This window comes from Dermacentor variabilis, chromosome 3, assembly GCF_050947875.1.
Source record: "Dermacentor variabilis isolate Ectoservices chromosome 3, ASM5094787v1, whole genome shotgun sequence".
NCBI lineage: Eukaryota > Metazoa > Arthropoda > Arachnida > Ixodida > Ixodidae > Dermacentor > Dermacentor variabilis.
In genome coordinates this window covers 19,366,868-19,377,500 of record NC_134570.1, presented here as the reverse complement: position 1 = coordinate 19,377,500, position 10,633 = coordinate 19,366,868, and the positions used below count along the sequence as shown (strand labels likewise).

General features: G+C 45.9%; 1 protein-coding gene across 1 annotated transcript in view; it reads right to left on the bottom strand.

Annotated features, from left to right (window-relative positions):
* LOC142575233 (solute carrier family 2, facilitated glucose transporter member 1-like) overlaps positions 1-10,633 on the bottom strand; it is a 59,793-nt gene that overhangs the window by 12,139 nt on the left and 37,021 nt on the right. Inside the window, exons 4-8 of the mRNA XM_075684397.1 lie at positions 8,476-8,646; positions 6,771-6,878; positions 3,817-3,905; positions 2,565-2,663; positions 400-612 (exon numbers count right to left, since the gene is read on the bottom strand). Coding sequence (XP_075540512.1) covers positions 400-612; positions 2,565-2,663; positions 3,817-3,905; positions 6,771-6,878; positions 8,476-8,646 — 680 coding nt within the window. The remainder of the gene's footprint in view (positions 1-399; positions 613-2,564; positions 2,664-3,816; positions 3,906-6,770; positions 6,879-8,475; positions 8,647-10,633) is intronic.

The window sequence follows — 10,633 nt, the reverse complement described above, 5'->3', positions numbered from 1 at the left end:
GTCTCTCCGCTTTGTGCCCCTGTGTCATTGCAGGCGAAGCATGACACTTAGTTTAAAAAAGTACTTGGCTTGACTTCTTTTTCGGCAAGGAACACATGGTGATGCTCTTTTGCGTTCACAGTAGGGCCACATAGAAGGATTTCCGACAATATTGACTGTGTAAAACACGACTGAAGGAACACACGGCCGTCATCAAGATAGAATTGTTTGAAAAATTACATTGTTGATACAGGTGATAAGGGTGAGGGACTGTCTTCTAAGTTCCTGGCCAAAGCGCATTGTTATGAGTCAGAAAGAAATTGCACAGTCAGCAGATTTATCCCTGCCAACAAGGACAGCTGTTGCGGAAAATGATCGTTTTGTTAACACTTCTGGGCATTGCACTGAGAAGGTTTGCACCTTGAGGGCGAGCGTGATGGTGAGTACGACGGTGCAGAGCGCCATGCCGGCGAGGCCAGTGAGCAGCAGTGTCCGGCGGCCCGCACGTTCTACGACGACCATGGAGACCAGCGTCATGAGGACGTTGACCAGGCCCAGGCCGAGCGTGGCGCGCAGGGCCCCTTCGGCCGACAGGCCCGCCGTCTTGAAGATGTCCGTCGAGAAGAAGATGGCCTGCAGCGGGGGTCAGGTGCTCTCAATGAATTAAGAAAATACTGATTCGATCGGCGGTTTAATCATCTATAGGCTACTCGAAATCTTTAAACTATAAAAGACTTATTCCGTCCCCCCCGAAAAAAATAAGTGTACTATGCAAGTTTGAAAATGCTAAAACATACGCTATTCAAGAGCCATAGCGATGGAAACTGGCGATTAGAAGGAATTATTACCCACAAACATTACATTCCCAGGTAATAAAATTATTAAAGCTTCTAGAAAAGAAAACAGATTTCCAAAAAAGAAATGTTTCTTCTGGTTCAAACAAGTGGCTAGAAATTTTCTTATTTCCAACAAAATGTCGTTTACATAAGAGGCAAGACTTTTTCTACAAGCAGTGAAATGTGCAGCGGCAAATGACATGTTTCGCGTAATTTCTTTTAACAGTTACGGATGTGCCTCGTGCTTCAATTACGATCAATATATGCGCATTAACTGCCCTCGCTTTGTTCATTTCTTACTACCGCATTATGATTTTATGCATACATTTATGGTACAAGTGCGTCATTTCTCACGCTCTCATGCTTATTTTCTTGTTTATTAATACAATGAGGGATGCTACGCTGTTTAACGGCAATGTGTGTTTATATCTGATATTTCTTATGCTTCTAGAATTTTTTGCCTTTTAATGGTATTGCGTGAGGTTTGCGCGAGTTGATCTGTACAATGTACTACGTAACTATCTTATTGGTATACTTGTAAAGGGCGTCGAGGCAATGTCCGGCAATTTAACCCTTAGCCTAGAGCTCTTCTAAGACACTGTCTAAGGAACCAAATAAATGAAAGGAAATAAAATGAAAATGAGCACATGATAGAAATTCACAATTAGGCATAGTCGAATGGGTTAATGCTGACCATTGCCAAGATGTCCGTTACGCACCTAACGAGTGCACCCAACTGATCGCGGCTGCTCCGCCCACGGAATCAAATCCCGTTTGCATTTCTTCGAGCGCCCACTTCATGCGAGTTGTAAGCAAAGCAACGTGAGCTCTGGTTTCTCTTTTGTCCAGAGCCGGTGACTGCACCTTTCCGCAATCACTGCTTCCGACCGCACGGAGGCATATCAGTGACAGCAAAGGCTTGCAGCTCACCACTCACGCTGTGACGAAGAATTGATAAACTGAGAGCGAAAACGGGTGAGAGAACATCGCTTAAAGAAAAGTAACCTCTCTTCTTTTCGGAAATCTGTCTTCGCCCTTGAACCACATGGCAATGTAATTATTGATTCTGATTTTCTGAGTTTGATTTTCTCTTTATTGATTACCGTAATGTAGGGCGCTTTTTGTCGAATAGTAGATAAGTCAGTGCCGTACGCACAACGGCACGAAACGGCACGGGGCGCCGCACTTCACTAACTGAGGGCCGCGCCACGAAATTGGTGCTCTTGTCACTATGAAGCTCAAAGTACTTTCGCTGCCACTGATTTCCAATTCCAAGAACGAAAAAATCGTGTGTGTAATACACAAAGCTTCCCCTAAAAGAGATATGTGTAGGAACCTGTGGTTTTCGCACAAGCAAAGGTATTCAAAGAACTCATGAAAAAAAAATCTATAATGACACGAAACTGCGAAATGGCTAGAACGAAATATTCGACATATGGTGGATATGCATATGACATTTTAGACAGAGAATTGGTGTGGTAATTAACAGCTTAACTAACGGAGATATAAATTATTCTCTACGGTATTCTCGTACTGGTCCTTCTGCTGTTTTATTCTCCCGCTCTTTGTTTCATAAGTCCTTCCCTGCAGGGTTGTTCCAACATAGAATAACGTAGATGCCATGCTTGTATATTTTACACAAACACAATCGGGCAAATGCAAGGTGTTCCCCAGTCGCCTGGTACATACACTTGTGTCTCAAATACATGCGCCGGTGTGCAGTCAAATAATGAGTGTCGAAGAACTCACCGCGTTAATTCCGGACAGCTGCTGGGCCAACATGACCATTAACGAGACGATAAGCGGTGCTCGAAGAGCAGCGTTGCGAATCATCTCTGGCAAAGTCACCTGCACATATATAGGAAACAATGGGCGCCCAGGAAAACTCAGCTAGAGGAAAGGCATATTGCAAATTATCACTTCCAAATTGTATCACCTCCGTGTGAGCACTGCATCATAGGAAGGCCAGGAGGCAAACACTCTTATGTGTCTAGAGGTATGCCCCTAAATGGTAAGACAACTATTTAGACAAGTTTCTCTTAAGGCGATGTCTGCTCCTGCATGCGTTAAAACCGTTCCGCACGCACTGCAAGCAGGGCAACGCGTACGTCAAATTTTTTCTTTGGCTGCTACATCCGTCACTGTTTTCTAAAGCTTCAGTCGCGATCGCCAAGGTGTGCGAAAAGAAATCACACGAGAAATCGCGAGACCACCGCAAGCTCAATATGTGAAAATTATACGTCACTCTTTCCCTTCATGACTCAGAAATAACGAGCTTTGAATTGTCGCGAATGCCGAGACTAAATGGCGCAGTCTGAAGCAAGTGCAGCACCCCAACTTCATTTACATAAAGAGAAATTGATCGATGTAGCACACCCTTCTTGGTCACTAGTAGCGTATTCCCTATATGCGTGAGTGCTTTTACTTCAATTTATAGCCCATTTGATTGACTCTGACGGAGACCATCCGTTAAATTTTAAGCATATTTGATTGCCTTGCTTTTTACGCACATAAATTTATGCGAGCACCCGTCAGCAAGAAAGCTCTTGGGAGCTTGTGTGTTTTCCACAGCGTTAACTTTTCAATCGCATCAGCAGTAGCCATTGGCAGCGGAATCGAATACGGAGCCCTCCACGACAGCGAAAGTGCAGCCATAAGACCTCTCAAATGCGCCAGGACAGCTGAAGACGCAGCCAAAGGCAGGCTTAATAAGCGCAGTGCTGCTGAGTGCTTTATTTCGGTCCGGGTTGCGTGCACAGCTGACAGCGTAGCGTGGTAAAGTGCAGCAGAGCTAACGGTGCAAATCCTTCTTCCTCCAAGTAACATATTTTTCTAAACCTTTTGTTGCGGTAAAGGTGTTGCTTCATGAGTGAGCATAATATAGTTTTTAAACACAAAACATATTACTTTCACGCTCCATTCAGCACGCCAATCGTCCTCCTGCAAAAGGTACAGCTTGAGAGCGGGAGCAGCAGCTAAAGCGGCAGGTAGCGGAGCTCACCTTGGGCACGAATTCGGCAGCCTCGGCTTCGTTCTTCATGACGGCCATCTCTTTGTCTACGTCACGTGTACCACGTAGCCGGATAAGCGCTGCCGAGGAATAAAGCAGGCAGCGCGTGCTGTTAGCCCGGAGTTAGCGCTGTCGCTGACATCAACTATAGAATTGTTTCTCGAATGTTATTTCTGGTTGTATCAGCAACACAAGGACAAGAGGCAACAGTTGCACTTTATCCTGTTTCGTTTTTACGTTCACTTTCGTGTGAGAGATATCAAAAGTCGAAGTACGCAACAACAGTATGCGTTGTGCTTACGAAAAGAAAAAATTAAATGGCGCTGACTGGCGACTGAAATTCATAGCTTTGTACTTAATAGCAGTCCTGATTTTCTTGTAGATGTGAGCGCGCATTTCTTTGAGGTTTTCTTTTTCATTTTTCATTATGATTCTTTCTATTAATTTGTTCTTTCTTCGAAATAAATAAGTCAGTTACGAGTCAGCGCTCGTACTGTGTGTTCCTGTTTTGTGCCTTTGTCAACTGTGCGCATTGAAATATACAAGAAAATTAATTCGTACCAAGCCGTGAACATTTCGTTTTACTACACTTAATAACAGAGCATGCGAATGTGCTCCTTATCGCGACATATCTTTTTCTCGCATAGTCTATGTAATGCGACTCTGTGTAGTCGCTGATGAAAACCTCCCATTTACGTGCGCAATCCACGTAGGCTTTCGTATGCATGTCAGTCTTCATCTCCGCCCAAACAGAGATGAAGGAAGCCATAAAGCTAATCTGCGCATCTCAAGTAAAGGCATCACGAACACGCGCGTGCACTTCGCGAAAGGTGACGCTTTGGGATTCCTCTATGCATGACAATTGAGGGCGGACTTGCGCACGTGCTAACAATGATACGCCATGCCTCGACCGTAGCTCAACCGTAGGGTACACTTCTACATTCCTGTGTCTCAAAAGAACTTCACCACCCACATGTATGGGAAAACATTTGCAGACCAGACCGTGCATCTAAAGGTTAGACAGCGTCCAACCGGGCCACGATTCTTTGCGCTCAGTTAATGTTTGAGTCGGCTTGTGTGTTGCCCTGCTCGTTTTTCTTGCATCCGTGTTTTGTACGCCTGTCTTTCCGTGCCATGAATTAAACCGGCTTGCTCAGCATTTGTCCTTCTAGGCACAGCTGAAATTCTAAACATGGAGATGCTGTCCCCTCCCTTGGATACAACAGTCTGTGCTTGCACACGTTTCACGATGAAATTTCACGGCGTAAGCGATGCGCATACCATCCCTTTCCCCCTCCCCCTGTACTGGGCAGCCAACTGGAGATAATCTCTAGTTAACCTCCCTGTCTTTCCTTTAATTGCCTCTCTCTCTCTCTCTCTCTCTCTCTCCGTAGCAATACATTAGAGAGGTTTAACGTTTAAGTAGGTCGCGAGCATGCGCTGAAACTGCAAACTTTCGTAAATGGAACCAGTTGCATGCTGCCCCACTAATCAAATGTGTCGTGCAGAAAAACTGCATAATAAAAATTTTAGGGCTCTCATCACTTTCAAAAAATCCTCAGGTGAACGTGCCAAAAAATAATTTGGCACCTCAGTTAATATTTAGTCTGAAGAGAGAGAGAAAGAGCGAGGAGGAAAATCAGGGAGGTCAACCAGACGAGCGTTCAGTTTGCTACCCTACACTGGGGCTAAGGGGAAATAGAAAGTAGAAAAGAAGAAGAGAATGAGAGAATGAGCACTGCGGCGGGCACGTAGCACGACGCGCAGCAGTGTTACTACAGGTCGCTGAGGCCAGTGTGCCTCAAAAACTGCAGAAGCACGCGGATAGCTTTCTGCGCTATCGACTGATGTGACCAGGTCCCAAGAATCTTTCTTTCATAAAGTTTCCTGCTAGAGTCCAGTCGGCTTAGGACAGTCTGTAAAGATCTGTGCTGGACGTCGTATTGAGGGAAAGTGCACAACAGGTGTTCAATGGTTTCTTCAGAAACACAGGTGTCGTACCTTGGACTATAGGGCATTCCAAGACGGGAAGAATACGCGTTCTTAAATGCCCCACCAAGCCGTTGGTGACCAGTGTTGCAACCCCGCGGAAGAGGCTCGTTGGCACTTGGAGTCGTAACAAAGGGTCCCGGGTGCGCAAGCGAGAATTGGATACGCTCGGCGAGCTCCAGTCGCAAAGTCTACCCCACACCACGCGGCACAAGACTACATAAAAATACTGGCAAATTTTGTGGCAGATTGTGGGGAGGAATATTATGAGATGGATGCTAGTCTCAGGATTTATATTGAAGACGCATGCCTTGAAAACTGATCAGATTCAGTTCCGCACTTCCAAAATGGGCAATCATGCAATTAACTAAATATGTTTGAGCAAATTTCAGGTAAATAATAATTTCATAAGGCGTTATATCCCACCTTTACTGATGTCCTCTCTCCTTAAATGGTGAAAAAAGTTATCTGCACCGCCATAGCGCTTAAAATTTTCACAGTGCCTCGCGTAAACGAGTGGTACAGCTCAATCGTTTACGTTCCTCTATACATGTGGTACGAGAGTGATGAGTAACGCGCGCTTTGGGAAATTACCACAGCGCGATTGGATGGATTTTCGTTTTTCGAGAAATGTACCCTAACTCTAATTCTAGTTTCCAAACATACTTCCACTTATATAGAGCTGCTCGAAACATCATAAGCAGCGATTCGCCGTGGTAAAATAATAATACAAGAAACGCAGTTCTTCACGGAAAAGGAACGTTAACAGAGAATTTGGACAAATTCTTCTACCCACAGAAAGTATAAAAAAGCAGGAACTAAGGTTTGCCATTTGCGAGCCTGGCACAGTACCTTTTTTTAAATCTCTCTTTCTCTGGCAGCTTCCTGAAGGAAATACAAACACAATATTAACGCGCGTGCTAAGAAGTAGATGGCTTTGCCGTACGGCCGCTCACCTTCCTCCGCTTGCTTAGGCCTGCCCCGCACAAGCAGCAGGTACTTGGGTGACTCCGGGCAGAAAGGCAGCGTCACCACCATCAGCACCGACGGCACCACAGTGAGCGCTGCGAGGAGTGAAGTGAGGAGTGGCTCACGGCAGAACTCGTTTGCCGCCCAAGGCGATGTCGTTTATAGTGCATGGTCCTATTTTTGTGCGAGTGCAAATAATCAAGTATAGACAGAGCACCGAGAAATTACACGGAAGAAGAATGGACGCGAGAACGACGAGGGCGCAGAATGCCAACTTAAAGAACGAACCAACTAGCCAAAACCAAAGCTTTATTGCAACTATAATTATATGGCTATTGTTTCCTGTTTACTAGCAATTGTCTGCTTCAGCGACTACCTTTATAATTATTTATCTGAATTATCCTTTCTTTTTCTCTTTTTTTTTCATTTTCTTGCCGGAACACACGTTTTTACTGGAAGAGTGCATTTCTGAAGCTTTGTCGAAACCGTCATTTGTCAAGCAAACCACACGGCACTCGAGTAACCTGAGAAACCACACAGCGCTGAACAAGATTTCGGTCATTCCTAAAAATTTCCAAGTCCAGTTGTTTTTGTTTCAGCGAATGCCCTTGAGGAAGCATGTTTATCGCTTTCCATTTTCTTTTCTTTTCTTCGGGTCGCGTGTTCTTTTTCGTACACAGCTAGAGGAGATATGGACGTCAGATGTTGGCCAATTGCCCACAAGACCGGCAATCTTAGCACCGCACGCGACTGCGACCTTCTCGGCGCAGATAATACGTCCGCTTTGAGCGCACTTTTTCTTTCAGTGCCATTACTTTAAAAAATTCTGGGGTTTTACATTCCAGTAAAACCGTAATATGATTACGAGGCCCGCCGTAGTGAGGAATTCCAGACGAATTTCGCCCGCCTAGCGGTCTTCACCAGGTCAGAGTACACGGGCGTTCTCGCATGTCGCCCCCATCGAGATGCGGCCGCGACGGCCCGCACTGGACTCGCGCCTTCGAACTCAGCAGCGGCTTACAGGCTCAGCGGGCTACCGCGGCGGGTTGCACACCCTCCTGCATTATTTCGACCGAATAAATAGCTACCCGTCCTTTAGCATTAACATTTTACGGTCACGACATGACCAAAAACTGGTCTAAACATAGGACTCATGTTTGCACGTCTAGATAGACAATTTGCAGGAAACGCCCAAATTACTTGAGCGAGTAGCTCGGCGTCCTTCCGTGTGGCGGGGCAGCGAATGTCAGAAAGTACGTAGCGTCTGCGCTGCTGAGTGACAGATGCGCGTGAGACGTGCTGAAAGCCACATACGTACGTAGCATCTACTCTCTTAATTCGAACAGAATCTGCATCGTAACTCAGTAGCGCCACCATGTTGGTGGGGTACGACCGCGTAGAAGAGTAAAGTGAAACAGTCTCACGCAAATGATCTGTAAGGAACTTCATATTTATAATCGGTATTGCTATTCTGTGTTGGACAATGTTTTGGCGTATAGCTTTGATCAAATTGGTGACATCTGTCACGTGATGCCGCGAAGAGCCGCCTCAGCTATATCTTCCCTGCCTCTTGGGCGGATATATTTCTGCCTTACAAATGAAACGTTGGCAATAACATCTACATCCGTCGTTGTTAATGCTCTGCCTGTGAATACACTCGCGACGAGGATAGTGCAAACCATGGATACTTACTGAATAAGTACGGCCACAACTCGTCGTTTCCCAGAATCTGGGGGATACCGAGCAGCTGTGCCAGCAGGATGGATAGCGTGAGCACGAGCTGGTAGATGGTGCCAGCCGCGCCCCGGTACCGCACCGGCGATATCTCCGTCAGGTACATCGGAGCCAGTCCCGCTGTGAGACCTGGAAACACCGCTGTGGTCAGCGTCTGTTGCTGACTCACCGACCAGTTACTTCTTTTGCATAGTACCATGCCCTTTTCCAAGAGCGTGATGTTTGGCCTATAATGATTGCAATGATTTTACGTGCGTTTGTCGGTTAAGATATGACAGGAGCTGCATTTTATTTGTAGAAGGAGCTGCCGGTAAGCAGCACACTTATTTCACTGTAGCAAAACAAACCTGATGGCAGCTCCGTTTGCAGATGCGACAATAATGGCGGACACCATCCAGCACTGTTACTTTCCGGGCTCCGTATCTGTCATGAACTTGTAGTTAACAGGCTGTTCACGTGTGATTAATGAAGCCATTGATATATTAAACGGCAAAAACGTATACGACATTGAGGGGATTCTTTTCGTAAAGTTAACTGTCCTTTGCGTGGACTAGTTCGACTTCAGAAAAAAGCCACCTGGAACTAACTCTATGTCAGATAACACCTTTGACACGCGTTTCAGCTGTGCGGAATCAAGACTGCCGGATACCATTTTCTAAAAAAAAAATGTCGTTTGAAGAAGCAAGACTCATAGCCGGGAAAAGAAGGAAGACAAAAACAGAAGGACCAGCAGGAACATTAGGTGGTTTCACGCTCAATTTGCTATCCTGCACCTAGCGAATGGGAAGAACAAATATCCGTTATTAGCACTAACACAACACTGACAAATCTCGTCATGATGCACTGAACGCCCTGAATTAAGCTTATCGTTAATCTCTAGACAAAAGCGCCAAAACAGAACAGAGAAACTGAGGCCGAAATAAAATGGTGTGAAACTGCTTCCCTGGCTATTTAAGTCAGCGTCTGCCAACATACTAAGGTTTAGATCCTGGGTAACTGTATCCGAATAGACGGCTGCCTCCTTCTAAAACGGCCGAAACGTTCTAAAATAAAGCGAACAATTGGACGGTGATATCTTTAGTGAAGAGACTGAATCAATGCAAATAACGGTGACAATTCTTGCGATAGCACTTATACGGACGGTCGAATTAAGCGCGTTTGGCATCGTGCTTCCACAGTACTTACGCGCAGGTGGTGGTAAACATTTATTACTTGAGCCTTTCTACAACGTTGCTTGTGAGGGGGCTCAGGAGCGCGTAGGGTGTCCGGGAGTTTGTGGTCCTCGGCGACCCTCAAAGCCTAGTCCATGCGCGGCTCGCGCATCGAGGGTTAGATATTCAAAGACGCGCAGTGCGTTTGGCTGCAAAAGCGACGAAGCCCAGCGCTATGGACGCATTGTCACGCTACACTCAATTGGCTCTGCATAACTCGGGACAGCGTTCTGACTTCTGCTGTTTGAATGAGCGCTGTGCGCGCATGCATCAGCGCTCGTGCAGAGCAGCTGTGTGCAAACCACATCAGCACGTTAGCTTCCTGACGCCTTCAGCGCGATGTGAAACCTTGCTATCGCTTTCAATGCTTCGACTTCGGGTGAAATTGACAATTTATAGACATGTTGTCTATGTGCATGATGGCGCTACCCGCAGAACGTATCGCTATCATTAATTTTTCTGTCCAATGTTCCCCCCATCAATTCTCAAGCAATAAATACGCAGGATACATCAACTATAAAGCTATATTTGAGCGTGAATGCGCTTTCTTTCAAGTCACTGAGTTATTGGTGGGAACATTGCTTTCATTTCTTGTAATTATCAGTATCTTTTAAAAACAAGAAGCCTAGATCGCTTCAATCAAGGCACTGCGCACTGATCGTGCCTGTAATGGTCCAAAAGCTCCTCATTAGAGAGCCTTTGGCATTCAGCTTCCCCCGTAGTAAGCTTATTTGCTTAGCGTTGATTTCCTGCAAAATTGGGCGAACGGTCCTTTTTCAGTCAGGCGTCACTGACACGCAGGCGCCTACAGTTCACAATCAACCGACTGCCATCACCCGACATAAACCGACCCACTTATCACACCTGCCCGATGTGCGAATGGAATGGGCCGTAATTTATAAACA